The sequence below is a fragment of the Mauremys reevesii genome, linkage group 3 (genome assembly GCF_016161935.1).
Source record: "Mauremys reevesii isolate NIE-2019 linkage group 3, ASM1616193v1, whole genome shotgun sequence".
Classification (NCBI taxonomy): Eukaryota; Metazoa; Chordata; order Testudines; family Geoemydidae; genus Mauremys; species Mauremys reevesii.
The window spans coordinates 56,288,899-56,306,912 of record NC_052625.1 but is presented as its reverse complement, the minus strand read 5'-3'; the positions used below and the strand labels follow the sequence as shown (position 1 = coordinate 56,306,912).

The window sequence follows — 18,014 nt, the reverse complement described above, 5'->3', positions numbered from 1 at the left end:
AGGATGGCAGATCACTTTACTATTCTAGCTGTCCTGGGAGCAGCCTCGCTGGTAATCAGAAAACACCTGTGTCTGATGCTAGATCCTGCCGTGTTCATCATTTTGCATTATGAAGAACCCCCTTTACATTATGTGTCCTTTGACCAAAAAAAGCAAAACCAAAGTTCTGTGTTTTAAATGCTCGGAAGCAGCATGTGTGAAATAACTAAGTTAGTTGAACTGCATTAGCGCTGGCTGATCTAGCAAAATACCTCCATGAAGTCATTGCCTTGAAACCAAAGGGTATCTGAAAGCAGCCCCACCTGTTCTATTAATGCGGATGTCATCAGCACTAATTTATGCCTGCAGGTGGCAGCATCATTTCATCCACCCAAACCTCTCCTCAGCACTAGCCCTTCCCTGTTTCACTCACCTATCGCTCCAGTCTCCTTTCCATTCAGTTTTCCCCCATGGATTTCTCAGTCTCACTAAATTTTCCGGTCCATATTTGCAAGTCACCTGCACAAAACAAATAACATTGAGTTTACCAGGGTCTCTGCAGCCTTTGTCTGGTTTATATTTGCATAATATGCCATGGTGACTCCTCTCCTTTTACTGAGTGTCAACTCGCACTATTCTTTTTAGTTACTCTGCTCAATGCGGAATTCTGAACTGAGGCCCGGAGTGATTAAGTGTCTTGCCCACGGTCATGCAAAAAGCCTGTGGCTGAGCCAGGAATAGAGCCCAAAGCTCCAGAGTCCTAGTTCAGGGTCTTAACAATAAAACCATCCTCACACTACAACATCTGTGTAACTCCCTAGCAATCAACCTGGAGTAATGCCTGCATAGCCGAGGGCAGGGCCGGGCCATGAAGACTAATTCTATCAGTAGGACGAATAATCCAAGGCAGCCTAGAACATTGCTACAAGAATCTTAATTATAGCACTTCCTGAAGTTGAATGTAACTGGGGCACTGTGCCTGGCCTAGAGGGCGGAGAGAGGGTGAAAGGAGTTTCCTCTCTCCACACTTGCCTTCTTGTGTCTTTGCGCAGGTTCTAGGCACAGCAGCCGCGCTTGTGCTCTCCTGCATGGAAAGACTGTTACAAGGCAAGTGCTGCTGCTGCTAGCCCTCCCAGACACAACAAGGCTGTGGTCCCCAGCCACAAGGCATGCTGGAGTCAGGCACTCTGCACCTTGTGAATGGGATCCTCACTGAGCCTTTTCACCTCCCGTTCCGAAGACACCTCATGTCAGCAATTACCTAACGCTGTTGTAACAGACAGCCGTTTGGTGGCCTGAGTCTCAGTCCATTTCCAAACAGTGATCATCACACAAACCACTACCAGAACTGGCTCTCATCTCAGCCAAGACACCAAGAAATAAATGGGGGCCAGGGAGGTTAACTCCTCTTTACCAGCGGAGGTTGAACCTTTGGGTCAGGGATGAGCCCAGTGAGCAGGGTGAGGAGTGAGGAGACTTGCCCCCCCTGTTTGTGCACCTGCTAATGAATAAATAGGATGCTGATCTCTAAGATGATCTTTTACTCTACGTTTGCCTCATGCCCAGGATCTGGGAGACCTGAGGTAGGCAGTGGCTTGCCAAGCCATCTGTTTGGTGGCCTTTTCTGCCCCAATAACAGCAACAAGAGCTCTTCCCACCCATGCTCCATCCCATCCAACTGGCTTTGGGTCCGATGCTCTATCTACTGCCTCTCTCTTCCGCTAATCCCTCCCCCTGACGAACTGAACGATCCAGTCTGGAGGCCAGGCTGTCTGATCAGTTGCAGGCTTGGACAGGGCTTCTTCGGTGCTTTTCCCTTAACCTTTGTATCCTGCTGTGACACTAAATGGTGGGACATTCTACCACTTAGTGAAGGTGAGCAACCCCAGTGGGCCAGCCTTTGCTCCACAGTGGTCCCACAGCCAACCAGAGATGTTAACTGGAGGCTCCTCATGGAGCTGTGAGCATGAGCCCGTGGTTGGTGCCATCCACAGACACCCCTAATGCCTGCACCTTCTGCGGCATACCCTGGCACAGATCTATCCAGAGTGCACCAGGCTGCAGCACCTCTTGCTGGGATTATGGCTGCACTTTCCCCCACATCTGTCCCTTTATGCATTCCATGCCTGTGGCCCACAAAGTCACAGAGCCTCCTTGGCAGTCTTCTCCTGGTGCTGGACAAGATGGCCAGCCATCAGTCCAGAAGGCTGCCAAGTGCTGCGGGTCTCAAACCCCAGTCCACAGGGCTCTTAGGAGCCTGTATGTTCCAACCTACCACTCAGTGACCTGTTAACAATCACCAACACTCGAAGCTCAAATCTGACAGAGCCCTGGGATCTGAATGGTGGAACACCAGGGATCCTGACTGGTTCCTTGCTTCTATTTAAACAAAGCAGAGAAACAAGAAGTCAACTGTGCAAGTAGATTTTCCCCGCTGAGGACTGCCTCCCCTGTGCTACCTGCTCCTATTGCCTGATTCAGATCTCCTGGTAATCTCACCCTGCCTGTTTCCTGATGCCTGACTCTTGGTCTGCCCTCTAGGCTGTCTTGGCCTCTGATATCCTGGCATCCTGACTCAGCCTGCCTCCTGGCTTCTGATTCCTCTTCTGACCACTAGGCCTGACTCCTATTCCAACCACTAGGTCCAACCACCCATGTCCCAGTCATGACCAAGGAGGAAGCTTGAGGGGAAGGTGCTCTGTGATTGTAGGGACTATTCCCGTAACTTGCTCACAAGATGTATCTGGGCAGAGTTCCTCTGGGCAGTTTCCACCATCTCTTCGAACTCCTTAGTGGAACAGTGGGCGCTGTCTGGGGTTCTGTGCTTTGTGTCTCCATCCAGTTTCTTCATTTTAAACCTATGCCCCCACGTTCCTATTCCTGGTTTTCATTTTCCATACCATGCATTCAGAGGGCTTCTGGGCTCTGTGGCCCCTCACTCGGTTGCACGGGTGTCCTAGGTAGGCTTAGGCCCACCTCCCCGGAATTCAAATAGGCCAGCCCCTTTCACTTTAAGATAAAGGGAATTTAGACAGCTCGGCTTAGCATGCTCTTGTAGGTTATACCGTCAGCAGAGCCCATGAGTCAATTACAGCCTGAGATTTACCCTGAGGTCAGTCAGTGTCCCCTATGTTTTAGTCCTGCTGGTAAAAAGAAGGCAGTTTTGAAAGGAAACCTACCTGAAGCACTCCTCATTTTCAAGCCACCCGGACATCACTTAAAAGGGGCGGATGGCGCATGAGGCTCCCCCAGCACAGCACACGGCCTGCTCACGGTCTGACCAAAGGCTGCAGCAGGGAATGCTGCTGGCATTAGAGACAAGTTTGGAGCTAGAGAACCAGAGTTGTCCTTACCTTTCTAATACCAGTGACTGTGTAGGCATGGCCAGCCACCAGCCCATTCTCTAGGACCCTTGCTGTCTGCATACAGGGAAGAAAAAGAGAAAAACCTGCAGCAAATGTATTAATAAAGCAACAGCTGAGCCCAATACTGCCCTCAGTTCTGTGGATGCAGCTCCTAGTGGAGCCAAAGGGAGCTATACATGAAGATGGAATTTGGCCTATTGTAACTACAGACTGGCTCCAGCCAGAGGTGAAAATAAGCCAGTATGGTCCGGTACGGCATAGCGGCAAGAGCTGGTACACAGTGCTGGACTGGACCAGCTTCTCCGGCGGTGATTTAAAGGGCCCAGGGCTCCAGCCACTGCAGGCCCTTTCAATTACTTCCGGAGCTCCGGCAGCCGGGCTCGGGTGGGGATTTAAAGGGCCAGAGGCTCTGGCCCCTGCGAGGAGCCCCGGGCCCTTTAAAGCGCCACCCGAGCCCTGCTGCCGGAGCTCCGGCAGCACTTTAAAGGGTCCAGGGCTCCCCGCAGTGGCCGGAGCCTCTGGTCCTTTAAATTGCTGCTGGAGCCCTGCCACCACTACCCCAGGGGCAGCAGGGCTCCGGCGTGATTTAAAGGGCCTGGGGCTCCCCACCATGGCAGGAGCACTGGGCCCTTTAAATCCCCGCCCGAGCGCGGCTGCTGGAGCCCTGGGCCCCTTAAATCACCACTGGAGCCCTGCCACCGCTACCCCAGCCCCAGCCCGAGCCCTGCTGCCCCGAGGTAATGGCGGCAGGGCTCCCATGGTGATTTAAAGGGCCCAGAACTCTGTGGCAGTTGGAGCCCCGGGCCCTTTAATTCACCCCTTAGCCCTGGGGCTCCCTGGTGCCTCTGCAGCTGGTAGCTCCGGGGTGATTTAAAGGCCCTGGGGCTCCCAGCCACAGCCAGAGCCTGAGGGCCTTTAAATCTTGAAGGTCCCGCCTCTTCCGGTTGAAGTTACACCTCTTCTGGTTAAATTACTTTCACCCCTGGCTCCAGCTGCAAAATTCTGATCTGGGCTCCAACGCCGCCTCGATGGCAGGGCATTTAGAATGGGGGGTTTAGTTGAGCCCATTACAAGACGGGAGCCATTTGCAAATCTCAGATGTAGGTTTGCAATTCAACTCTACTCCCTAGCCCAGACCCATCTCTGACTGTAAGAAATGTGGAACACCAAGGGCAGTTTAGAAAAGACATGCAAACTTAAAAAGAAATCTGTGATTTTTAAATAAAGAATGTGAAACATGCTAATGTGCATCATCTTAGATACCACAGTGATGGCAGCTATAGAAAAATGAGAGAGACAGATGTATAATAAACTGCTGCTCAGCTTGGTGGAGGGAATATTCCCAGGAAAGATGGGGCTGGTGTTAGCCCATCCATCCATTTGACATCAGACTAGGCCTCACCCCTAAATGCGTCTGGCAACCCATGAGAGATCTGCTGTAGGTTGCTCTTGTCAGTATATCCCACAGATCAGGAGGAGCCTCTGCCAGTTTTATTGTCATATTAACTCCGCCTGTAAAATCCACCAGCGCTTCCGACACTTGTCCAATCTGCAGATCTTCATAGGAGCCATAGAGCCTAGCAAGAGAGATATCAGTTTATCTGCTATTAATTTGTGGTACAAACATAGCTAATAGGGGGGAGGGATACCTCAGTAGTTTGAGCATTGGCCTGCTAAACCAAGGGTTGTGAGTTCAATCCTTGAGGGGGCAATTTGGGGATTGGTCCTGCTTTGAGCAGAAGGTTGGACTAGATGATCTCCTGAGGTCCCTTCCAACCCTAATAATCTATGATATTAGAGAGGGGCAAACTCCAGGATGGGCTTGCAAAACCAAAGTGAAGGTTGAAATCCATGATTCATTTTATATGTATCCTCAACATTCAGGAGGAGGGGAAAACACATAATGGATTTCAGGTTTGGAAGGAACTTCTGGTTTCCTCTATTTCTAGTCTAAGCCCCTTCACTAAGAAGTACTGAAAGGATCTCCTACACTATTCCTTTCATAATCATATCTTAGCTAGTTTCTTCTGAATATCTACTGCATCTTAAGACTTTAGTCCACTGTCTGATTTTCCTCACCATTAACATATTATTTCAAAATAGCAAAGCCAAATGGAATCGTCTCAAATTTTAGCTAGTCTCTCATTGACAGAAGGCTAGTGTCCAGTGAAATTTAATTAATTTTCCCTCTTTCATATTGTCTCCCATCTAATATTTATTTAGAATTCTCTCCCATTCTTGGGATCGTTTTTCAGACCAAATACATTAAGCTCCTTCAGTGTCTCCTTGTAAGATGATGAAGGTCATGTACCATCTAATTTGTTCTTCTCAGTGTTGTCTCTTTTTTAGTGTTGATGAATGCAGCTGGATTAACAGCCCTGGAGGAGTGGGACTGGAGTGTTCAAACGTGACTTTGTGGAGTGGATCAAAGCGAGTCCTTCAATTTTGGGGTGCCCAACTGTAGTTATCTTAAAAGGGCCTGATATTTAGAGGGTGGCTGTTCAGCCCTGTCTGAAAATGAGGCCCCTCTAAGGTGTCTCAATTTGGATAGCCAAAAAATGGAGGCACCCCAAATCACCAGTCATTTTTTGCAAATCTTGGCCTAAAGAACTATACGAGTCACAGAATAAGTACAGTGTTTACAGTGGCAATGTAAACTTCCCCACCCCACCAACCATTTCAAGCCTACCCTAGAAGAACCTTCTCCCAGGGTGAGAGTGTATTTCTGTCTCCATGACCACTGCTTCTTAGGCTCCTATACAAGGGTTCTAACTGGGGTTAATTATCATGTAATTATCACTACACCAGAAAAAAAAGCTAGATTTGGTAGCTTTTAATTTTTAAAGTATAGAGATCAGAACCACACACAATATTCCAGATATTGCAAATTTTACAATACCTATTTGTTAGAGAGAAATAACTGCATATGCAGGAGGCAACAAATTGTAGATAGAGATTATCTGCATAAAGCACGACGATTCACTTACTTGGCATACGCCTTCTCCAAAAGGGCTCCCCAGAAGAGATTCTTACAAACGGAGGAGAGAAAAACCAGCTGACCAGCCTCGTTCACTGGCAGTCGGTCATCGACCACCACATCAACCCATTCACCAAAGTGCCAAAACTGCAAGGGGACAGGAACAAGCAAATATTTCACTGGGAAGTAATCCGCTCTTCATCAATAGAAAAGGACCCATCTATTAGCTATGGGTTGTAACAGGCTGTCAGAGTAACATGTAACCTGTTAGAGGGTGATGATTCTATTGTGGTCAGTGGGTTCTGCTGCCTCACAGGTGCAGCTAGTTTTTATACATGGGTGGGGTAAAGAGAGATGGGAGTAGCTCTCAGGCTAAAAGAGAGACCAAATGTGTAAAGATTTGGAACAGATGGGTCCTGAGGGCAGCCATGCTGGGGGGTGTAGGAGTGGTGAAGACTTAGGCTGGAGTAAGGTAACCATAGGGACAGCTAAAGCTGGATAGAAGGATTGAGCATAAACTTTTTATATTCACCAAGAGGGGTGACTTTATTTTGACTCTGAGTGTGTCACTTCATTTAAAGAGGGGTTGGGACGACACCCACTTCCTGACTTGAGTTGCCTATTCAGATCGCTCACTGAGGGCAGCGGGAATTGCTCATGGACTATCTGAGAACACGATCTTAGTCATGGCACCGTCAAGTATAAGGAATAATTTTTGAGGACCTCCAGTGCTAGGGGGAAGAACACTCACCCGGAAATGGAAAATGCCAGCGTACTTCCTATCAAAGCTTTGGTTTTGCGGCACGACCACGGCCAAGATGTCTTGGTGGAACGTCAGCGCTTCCAATGCGGCCAGGAACCAGCAGTTTTCTGTACCAAAAGAATGAGCAATTACACTGGGGTGGAATCAAGACAGAATGATTGCTGTCATTGACAAATATTTTTGGAGGAGGCAGCATGTTGGATGCTTTTAAGTTATAACTACACCAAAAAAAATTGGGATGAGCTAGATTTGTGTTTTATTAAGTCAAAACAGGTTTAGTGCTTTACTGTCCTCTCATAGCCTTTTCATTTGGAATGGAGTACAAATGAATTTGGAATGTCACAAAAAAAGTTTTCAGTGAAAATATTTAAGTTTTCATTTAAAAAAACAAACCTTTTTTTTTCCTGTTTCAACAACCAGAATTGCCCAAACCCCCAAACTGTTGGGGGGTTTCTACAAAAACTTGAAATTTTTCACACGGAAAAAATCATTTCCTGACCAGCTCTAACAGTAATGATCTGCGTTTATTATACCTTATGTCTGAGGATCTCGAAGTACTTTACAAATGTAATGAAGCCTAAGACCATCTGTTACCCTTTTAACCTGGGTAAACTGAAGCACAAATATGACTTGTCCAACCAGTAAGTCAGTGGTGGAGTTGAGAATAGAACTTGGCCGTTCTGCTCTAACCACTAGACCACACTCCCGTTTAGAAGAGGACAAGTCTTACACACCTTCACTAAGTTACCCACCCTTCCTCTTCTCACTTCATAACAGATGCAAGTCAAGGTGGACACAAAGCCTGCTTTGTGCCCAATACACATATCGCAGTAGTCACAGGCCCTTCTGCTGTCTATGTGATATGAAATATATTACATGCTCTAGTGACTAGGCACAGTGACAAAGCTCCTATTGTTATCATTTGCGTAGGATGCATGGCACTTTATAGACAAGTATGAAGATAAGGTCAGTTCATGTTCCAGCACCAACATTAATAAAAGTCATGTTTATGGCATACAGTGGAGCTTTCAACTAGTTGGGACACTTCCCACCTCTTTGGATCACATCTTAGCCTAGAACATTAGCTTCTTTGTTGAGCATATTACATAATTACCTAATCCATTTTATTCAGAGCTGGAAGGATATTGAAATCAACACCCTTTATATGCAGTCTTACACAGTTCAAATTAAGCTCAAATTGCTCTGTGTATAGCTATATATACAAAAGAGAAAGCAGCCGTACCAACCAATCCTTGGCAGAGATCAAGCCGTCTTGTGTTTGCAGTATAAAATATTGGAGTTTTATGCAGCTCCTGGAAGGTACAAGACCAAAAAAGAGAGAGAGAGAGAATGTCAAATCATTGCAGAGGTCCTGCAAAACCTTGAGGACTGAATGGCTTCTTCTGAAGTCACTTCACCACTAATGGAGTGAGTTTCTGAGGAGTCTAAGGTCTCTGACATTGCTTCTGGAGGTCTCTGTCATGTGTCTTAAAGAGGGTGTAGGGAAGTCACCTCACTGCTTTCTGACTCCTGGACAAATCAGGGATGTTTTGCTTTGCTGGCAATTTCAAAAAGTCAGAAAAAAAATCATTCTGGGTTGACCAAAACGTTTTGTCTCACTTTGAACGATTTCATGATTTTTTTTTAACAATATGAGTGGAAACTGCGAAACCAAAAAACCAAAAACGTTTCATTTTGAAAATGTTACAGTGAAATAATGTTTGAAATGAACAATTTGGTGAAACTGACACAAATTTGCAAAACAACAGTATTGCCAAATCAGCATTTATCACCAAAAAGAGTGTTTGGGCTGAAAAATTTTACCCAGCTCTATTCCTAACAGAGCTACTCCTGCTGCTGAGCAGGTCGGGTATCAGATCCTGTACTGATGCCATGAAATAACTATACAATTATCACCAAGACATTGTTTGTGGTTCCAGAGTAAACTGATTTTTAAAGATACCTTAGGGATTTTTTCTCCCTTTGTTCCTCTCATAGTATAAATACACAGCAGAGTTGAGATTGTTTCAGTGCCATAACTGTGCATTTATTACCTTAACATGTTTGGATTTCTTTTAGGTGTAGCCTTAACTTTGAATTTCCTGAGTTTGAAATGCCTGATTTGGAGATAATTAAAACAATCCCTGTAAGGTTTTTCACTCTTGGGTTACTAACATGTATATTAAAACTTAACTTTAACAGAGTTTCTTGTCTTGGAATTCTATGCTGCTGCTCATTCTTTTACTCTTAGTACAGTTGAACCCTGTTATGTCGCTGGCCTAGGGGTTTGCCAAAAAGCGTCGAGATAACCGATGATCGAGATAAAGATCGAGATGATCGGGGAGCGGGCGGCTGGGGACGCGGGGAGCGGGCGGCTGGGGACACGGTGGGTCGGGGACGCGGGGAGCTGGGCAGCTGGGGACGCGGGGAGCAGGCGGCTGGGGACACGGTGGGTCAGGCCGGGCGGCTGGGGATGTGGGGAGCGGGCGGCTGGGTGGGGAGCCAGGGAGCGGGCGGCTGGGGACACGGTGGGTCGGGGACGCGGGGAGCCGGGCGGCTGGGGACACGGGGAGCGGGTGGCTGGGGAACCGTGCGGCTGGGGAGCCGGGGAGTGGGCGGCTGGGGACACGGTGGGTCGGGGACGCGGGGAGCCGGGCGGCTGGGGACGCGGGGAGCGGGCGGCTGGGGAACCGCGCGGCTGGAGATCCGGGGAGCGGGCGGCTGGGGACACGGTGGGTCGAGATATTAGGGTTCGGCGAGATTAAAGAATCGACATAACGGATGAGAAACCCATAAGACAAAGAGGGAGTTTGGCGGTTCCACTTCTAAAACGTCGACTTAATAGGATTGGCAAGTTAACCGAGGTCGAGATAAATGGGTTCGACTGTACTGAGATTCCAATTATGTAATTCACAACAGAGGCTACCTCCTGTCATGTCTTCAACAGCTATGACTAATAACTGGGGGTACGTCCAGACTACCCGCCATATCGGTGGGTAGCGATCGATTTTTCGGGGATCGATATATCGCGTCTCATCTAGACACAATATATCGATCCCCAAACGTGCTCCTGTCGACTCCGGAGCTCCACCAGAGCGAGCGGCAGTAGTGGAGTCGACACGGGGAGCCGTGGACATCGATCCCACGCCATGAGGACCCAAGGTAAATCGATCTAAGATACTTCGACTTCAGCTACGCTATTCACGATCGATACCTCCCCTAGTGTAGACCAGCCCCGGGCTAGACAATGAAGAAAAAAAACTAACTGATAGCTGCTGAAGAACTTTCTGTGGCCGCAAAAACTCTGTGAGTAATAGTTCAGAAAGAAGACATATTATTACCTCTCCGGGCAAATTCATAAAATAAATGCCAAACTTCTCCTTGACTATTATGATCCACAAATTGCTCAATTTAATTTTCACACTGTCGTCTTCCCCATCAAGGGTGGCAGAGAAATGCCAAGCACTCAAAAGACACTTAGAGTAATTAAATACTAACCCTTACCCCAGACGAAACTGCTCAGCCTGCACTTATGTGAACAGTCACAGAGTATGTCTGCCCTGCAATTAAAAACCTGTGGCTGTCAGCAGCATGGGGATTTCAGAGCAAAAGGCCTCAAACCTGTGCAGGTACTTCCAGGGTATACAGGTAGAAATACAAAATGTGGAGGCTTTTCCAGAGCACAGGGCCCACATTGCCCCATCCAGTGGTGAGCTGGAGCAGGTTCCCACAGGTTCTCAAGAACTGGTTGCTAAAATTAGACCTCTGTGGAGAACCGGTTGTTAAAGGGCCAGAGGGTGGGCAAAGAACTCCGGTCTGTGGGCCGGACCATCCTGTTGCTCCCAGGATTCCCCGCTGGGGAGGCTGAGGCTCCCCCGGCCCTTCCCCAGCTTCCCCCTAGTTGCAGCGTGGCCAGCCATGGGCATCAGCTGGGCAGCTCAGCTGAGCTCTGGAGTCATCCTGCTGCCACTTTTTGAATGGCCCAGCAAGGTGGCGGTGGGGCTGCTGCAAGCTCCAGGGCTGGCCAGAGGAGAGGGGAGGGGGCAAGTGGTGCAATTGGCCCAGGCCCTGCAGGGGCCTCCGGCCCCACGATGATCTCTCCCTGGCCCCTCCCCCACTCCCCCCCCTTAAATCAGAACTTTTTATAGGGAACCGGTTGTTAAGATTTTGGCAGCTCATCACTGGCCCCATCCATTCAATCCTGCCACTATGTTACTTTATTACTGCGCCTATGGTGATGAGCAGAAAGGTTATATTAGACAGATGGATGGACTGTGGTATATTTTTCTCAGTACACAGACATTCTCTGCATATGTCACTCTCCATCGAGTCAAGATGATATTTTACTCAGCGATGTCTGAACATTACAAATGCTCCATAGTGTCATGGGCCATAAAAATGTCAAATCTAGCAAGTAGTTCTGGAGCATTAGAGTATGGGGAAATTTTTTTCTACCATAAATCTCCCCACAAACCACCCAGGACTCCTGCCCCATCCAACCACCCCGTTCCCTGAGGGCCCCTCTGGGACCCCTGTCCCCTGACTGCCCCTAGACCCCCGCCGTCCCATCCAACCCCTCCTCTCATTCCTGATGGCCCCCTGGGACCCCCGCGCCATCCAAACACCCCTTCTCCCTTCTCCCTGACTGCCCCCAGAACCTCTGCCCCTTACTTCCCCCTGCCACTCCATCCAACCCCCCACTTCCTGACTTCCCCCCAGGACCTCACCCCCATTCAACCCTGTTTCCCCCCCCCAACCACCATCCACATTCCTGCCCCCTGACCACCACCCTGAACTTCCCTGCTCTCTATCCAACACGCCCCCCGCTCCCTGCTCCCCTTACCGTGCTGCCTGGAGCACCAGGGGCTGGCGGCACTACAGCCACACCACCCGGCTGGAGAAGGGCCACGCCACCACCACCATCATGCAGCACAGAGACCAGGTCTGCGCTGCCCCAGGAGCTCACAGCCCCAGGAGCTCACAGCCCTGCCGCCCAGAGCATTGCACACAGGGCTGGTGCAACCATTTAGGCGACCTAGGCGTTCGCCTAGGGCACTAGGATTTAGGGGGGGCAGCATTTTCTTCGGCAGCGACTGCAGCAGCCGGATCTTCGGCCGCCCCGGTCGCCGCCGGCATTTAGGTGGAAGGAGCTGGGGCAGGGAAGCACGGGGAGGGCCACCTGCAGCAAGTAACGGGGGAGGCGGCACACAGGGGAACTCCCCACCTCAGCTCACCCCTGCCCCGCCTCCTCCCTGAGCACGCTGTGGCTGCTTCACTTCTCCCGCTTCCCAGGCTTGTGGCGCGTAAGCTGATTGGTGCCGCAAGCCTGGGAGGCGGGAGAAGTGAAGCAGCGATGGCGTGCTTGGGGAGGAGGCGGGGCAGGGGTGAGCTGAGGCAGGGGGGCGCCTCAGGGCGGAGGGAAGGAGCTGCCGCGACGGGGGGTTGCCTCAGGGCGGCGGCTCGGGGACGGAGGAGGGCACAAGGTGAAAGTTTCGCCTAGGGCGTGAAACATCCTTGCACTGGCCCTGATTGCACAGGTGGCGGAGCAAGCAAGCTGAGGCTGTGGGGGAGAGGGACAGCGGCGGAGGGGTCAGGGCTAGCTTCCCAGGCCAGGAGCTCGGGGGCCGGGCAGGACGGTCCTGCGGGCCAGATGTGGCCCGTGGGCTGTAGTTTGCCCACCCCTGCTTTAAGACATAATTAAATGAAGACTGTAGACAAGTGGCCACCTGACAACACCCCTGGTGGCCCCAGGGCAGCCCTGCAGGCAGCCTCTCACCTCATTTTCCTTTCTTGGGTCCCCAGATATATCCCACATAGGGTTTTTCCAGTTAAATCACACCAGCTCTGCTGATTTATTAACTTGAAGTTCAAAACTAGACACGATAGTGGGTTCCCTCCAGCCTTCAGCTGGGTACAGCAGAAACTCCCCTGGTCTGGTCAAAGTCCTTCCCGCCTTAGCCCTCCCGAGCTGAAGCAATTCCCCAACCTCAGGGTCTTTCCTGCAGGAGACTCTTGCTCTCTCTGCAGTCTCAGTACATCCCCCTGAGCTTCCCCCTTACTGTAGTCACTTTCTCCTCCTTATAGGAAATTGCCCGATTCCCCTCAGGTGGGATTCATTCTGTAATCAGCGTTAACTTGCCCTAGGATCTTCAGCCCAAGGGCAAGCCACCCTGTTTCAAAGACCTATTAGTAGGTTGTTCCGTACTAACATGGAACATTAATGGCTATCCTGCGTAAACAATCCCTCACATAAGAGCCATTCACTGAACATCACTTACATGTGGCCTCTTCCACTGTAGCTTTGGGGGCAGTTTCTGCAGCAATGATCCCATTCCAATGGAACAAAGGTCAGCTGGGAAGTTCTCATCCTTGAACAGGCATTTATTCTTCAAGCATGTCTCCAGCAAGGTCTCGTAGTTCTGATGAAGAAGTTTGTTGGGTTTTTGAAAGGCTCCCTTGCATGAAGGCACCCGTGGCTTTGATTTCCCTCGTCTCAGGAATGAGAGCAAGGCCATGGGGGTGGTAGGAGAAATTCCCAGCTAGTGATACTTTAGGGGTCTTGTCACTACACAATGCCGGAGGACTCTCTCGACCTTCTTTGTGTGGAAAAGTGTCTCCTTCAGTAGAGTTCCTGGCTGTTAAAGTAATTGTAACAAGCAAGTTTAGTCATAACTGGTTTGTGTATTTTTCAAGAATAACCAGCAGGGAGGGATGAATCTCAAAAGCAGAGTGGGCATCTTACCATCTATCTAGCATAGGTTCTACCATTGCACCCAACACTGTGGTATCTGAGACTTGAACTCTGTAGACCTGATCCAACACACTTTGAAGTCAAAGGAAGGACGCTCATTGACTTCAATGGACATTGAATTGGGCCTTAAATGCAAGACCTTGATAACTCATTTTATGCAACACACAAGGATATTCTGAGTCTCTCCCCATATTACCTCCCCGGCACAGTAGACTACTCTAAATCCCTTCTAAGACCTTTTCCTGTCATGCCACAATCTTAGTAACACCTTTATTCCAGTCACCTGGAGTCACACAGACATTACTAACAAAATGCCCATCTCTGGTGGCATAACTAAATGAAGACCTAGGAGTAGGTTGTTCCATGCCAACATATAATGTTGCTAGCTATCGATCTTAAAAATCTCTTTATACAAGAACCATTCACTGTACAACAACAAATCAAAGAATAATACCAGCTAGAGAAAACAGAAAGCCATTACTCATAATCTGCTTTTGGATTTCCTCTGCTGAGTTTTCTTCCCCTTTCTAAGTTTTGTTAGATGGTAAATCCTCCTATTCTAATAGCCATTCCACCCTGCTGAATGCAACACACCCATTATAGAAATCACACCGAGGTTTCTCTTCCGTTTACATTCAAGTCAAGACAAGAATTTCTCCTCTCCTCTTATGTGCTGTGCAGGGGCGGCTCCAGGCCCCAGCACGCCAAGCGTGTGTTTGGGACGGCATGCCGCGGGGGGCGATCTGCCGGTCGCCTGCGGAGGGTCCACTAGTCTGCAGGAGGTCCACCGGAGCCGCGGGACCAGCGGACCCTCTGTAGGCACACCTGCGGGAGGTCCACCGGAGCCACCTGCCCGCCCTCCCGGCGACTGGCAGAGCGCCCCCTGTGGCACGCCGCCCTGCTTGGGGTGGCAAAATGTCTAGAGCCGCCCCTGGTGCTGTGACCCACATCACAAGTGTTAACAATGATCTTGCACATATTTTTTATGCCACATGCCTGTTGGATTTCCTTTAGCAGCCATGCTAAAAGCTAACAGAACAACATCCTTTAGCTCAAGTGGCAGAGTCCCCTGTACATGGAGCAAGAGAATCCAAGTTCTATTCCTGCTGTGATTGGGAATTTCCATACAGCCCAGGTGCACATCTTAGTGATAACCAGGAAGTTCCTAAGGGACCCTGGTTATGCTACTACAATATAGACTGAAAAATTGAATTTGTCTTGAAAGAAAAGTAGATCCCAGGCAGTAATGAGAGGGTGAGCATTTGGGAGGCTCTTCTGCAACAGATACTCTGCAAAATTAAATTTCATTGCGTCACAGTAACCTCAGAAATTGTACTCACTTGGAATCAGACATTCCAGGCTCAAATGTGGCTCTCATCAAGGAACTCAAGTTGAGCTGCTTTCCCCATTGATAGCGCCTCAAGATTCAGAAGCCAGCCAAAGTGCTATATTCTACCTTCATCCCACTGGCACAGACAGGAGTTTTAACACAAAGAATGGAGGGGAGAATGTGACCCAGAGGCTGCAGTTTGTGTGGCTGGTGCCAAAGGGCCTGAGGTGAAAAGAGAGGCCTCTCTTATTTTAACTGTTATGGGTTTTTTCCTGTGTCGTGATTACCAGCCATTGACTTCAGTGGAGCTATGCTGAGTTACACCCACCAAGACGCTGACACATGGGGTCTGATTTTTCAGATGCCCAGAGCACCCACAATGCCATATTAAATCATTTGCAGCCCTACCCTTCTCTGTGCCTCAGTTTACCAATTCATTACATTTGTAAAATACCCACACTTTACAGGCGTGTTTTGAAGCTTATTAATTATAAAAGCTAAGACATTCAAAAAGGGGTGCCTAAAATTAAACTCCTAGATCCACATTTAGGTGCCTAAATAAATGGCCTAAATTTTCAAACATGCTGATCCACCAACTCCTAGTGACTCCAGTAGGACCCACTGAAAGTCAATGACATTTGTGTTCCTAAATACCTTGCGCATAGGGTGACCAGGTGAGATGAAGAAAATATCGGGACATATTGTGGTGGGGGTCCGCCGGCGGAGCAAAAAAAAAAAAAAAAGCTGAGTGCAGCTGGCAGAGCCCAAAGGAAAAAAAAAAAAACAACCCAGTGCTGGCAGCGGAGCGAAATACTGGGACAAATTGCATCCCGACCAAAGATCGGTCAGGGCGCGGGACAAACACCCAAATATCAGGACAGTCCTGATTTTATCGGGACGTCTGGTCACCCTACTTGCGTACCTTTGAAAATTTCCCCCTAGGAATCTAATTGTAGGCACCTAATTTTGAGCATCTTTGCCAAATTGCTTTGAGATCTTTGGATGACAGATGCCATGTAAGTTAAAAGTAATGCAACACCTAATTACTTACGCCATGGGCAATTATTACTCAGATGGCTACTGGATCCTTTCCCCACTTGTTTTAATCTTCTTCTTTCCCAACAGTCTCAGAGCCTTGGGAGGAAGGGGCTGAAGATGTGCAAAGTACAGTATAAACAGAAGCCTGCGTGTATGTCTGTCAGTAATGTTACTGAATGTGGCTCTGAGCATACACTACTTATGCCACCTCCTGTACTGGGGGCGGAGTATGGTATGTGTCTTCCTTTTCAGTAAGTGCAGTTTCTAAGGACAAGCAGCTGTGGGTAACAGACAGAGGATAAGTGCTTTAACTGAAAGCTGTGAATGAGAAGGCTGGCTAGATCTGGCCCTGTTCTCTTTTCGCACCTCCCTCTGGTATGTTTACTACTGGAAGCAGTGTGTCATCTGACTTATACCTCGGCACTATAGATTAGCAGTATGTGACCTTGCCTGACCTCTCACACACTGTTAGATGCTCTGGAGCTGCCAGGCGCTGGGAATGAGTGTCTCAACAACCCACAGGCAAAGCTTTTGCATGTAGTAAAAGCAGTCAGCGTACAAAGTAACTCTCTGAAAGCCTCTCTCTTCCTCTTTGCTCTCTGAGTGCACTTATGCCAGCAAATCCTGAAGCAGGTTGTTTTCAGGGGCCAGATCCTCAGCTGACGTAAACCAGACTAGCTCCATTCAAATCTTTACACTGGCTAATGATCTGCCCCTAAGCCTGTAGCTGTTAGGAGTGTAACAAACGTCTCTGTGCTAAAAGGTGAATTTAGTGGACAATGCAATAGTCCTATCTTTTATAGCTGGTCATTCGTCATAGCAGAATGTTAGGTATTATGTTCCTCCAAATCCTCAGTGCTTAAACCATTGCCCTAAAGGGTTAAGAGTGACATCTGTTATTGTTGAGATTTTCAAAGCAGTGCCAGGGATTTGGCCATAGGCTTCTATTGATCTTAATAAAAGATGCCTGGCTGAATTGCCTGCACAGTTCTGAAAATCTCAGCCTATCAGTCTAGATCGGGGTAGGCAACCTATGGCACGCATGCCAAAGGCAGCATGTGAGCTGATTTTCAGTGGCACTCTCACTGCTCGGATCCTGGCCACTGGTCCGAGGGGCTCTGCATTTTAATTTTAAATGAAGCTTCTTAAACATTTTAAAAACCTTATTTACTTTACATACAACAATAGTTTTGTTCTATATTATAGACTTATAGAAAGAGACCTTCTAAAAACTTTAAAATGTATTACTGGCACACGAAACCTTAAATTAGAGTGAATAAATGAAGACTCGGCACACCACTTTTGAAAGGTTGCCGACCCCTGGTCTATATGCTGAGATTCACATAGCAGCTTTTAAGCACCTTGGCTGAAATTTTCAAATTACCATTCAGATCATCAGATGCCACCTGAGCCCCATGGAAACCCATGACAATAAGCCATTTACACCTGCAGAAGATCTGGCCTGTAGTGCTCATAGTTAAGCACCTTAATCTATATTTAGGCACCTTAATAACTGTCGTGATTATCAGAGGTGCCGAGCACATATAACTCCAATGTAGTCAATGGGCCTTTCTAATCTCTGCCATATGCGTTGTGGCCAAATGTAGCCTAATGTCTCTGAAATGCATAGCTCTTGATCTTGAAATGGAAGGGGGCACAAGGTGTACATTAGTCACCCACTCACCTCCCCCCTCATTCCCAGGAATTTGGTGGGCAAGAGCCTTTGATGTGTGGCACCCAGATCATTTGATCGAGTCGGTCTCATTGTTAATCTAACATTGATTGCGCCTGTTCTCTTGTTTGAAATGATC

The 18,014-nt window shown here is 48.6% G+C and overlaps 1 protein-coding gene across 1 annotated transcript in view; it reads right to left on the bottom strand.

Moving 5' to 3' along the window:
* Positions 1-18,014, bottom strand: part of LOC120401641 (calpain-14-like) — a 48,686-nt gene that overhangs the window by 17,452 nt on the left and 13,220 nt on the right. The window contains exons 2-8 of the mRNA XM_039531794.1: positions 13,363-13,719; positions 8,328-8,397; positions 7,073-7,191; positions 6,332-6,468; positions 4,747-4,921; positions 3,333-3,398; positions 413-498 (exon numbers count right to left, since the gene is read on the bottom strand). Coding sequence (XP_039387728.1) covers positions 413-498; positions 3,333-3,398; positions 4,747-4,921; positions 6,332-6,468; positions 7,073-7,191; positions 8,328-8,397; positions 13,363-13,599 — 890 coding nt within the window. The 5' untranslated portion in view covers positions 13,600-13,719. The remainder of the gene's footprint in view (positions 1-412; positions 499-3,332; positions 3,399-4,746; positions 4,922-6,331; positions 6,469-7,072; positions 7,192-8,327; positions 8,398-13,362; positions 13,720-18,014) is intronic.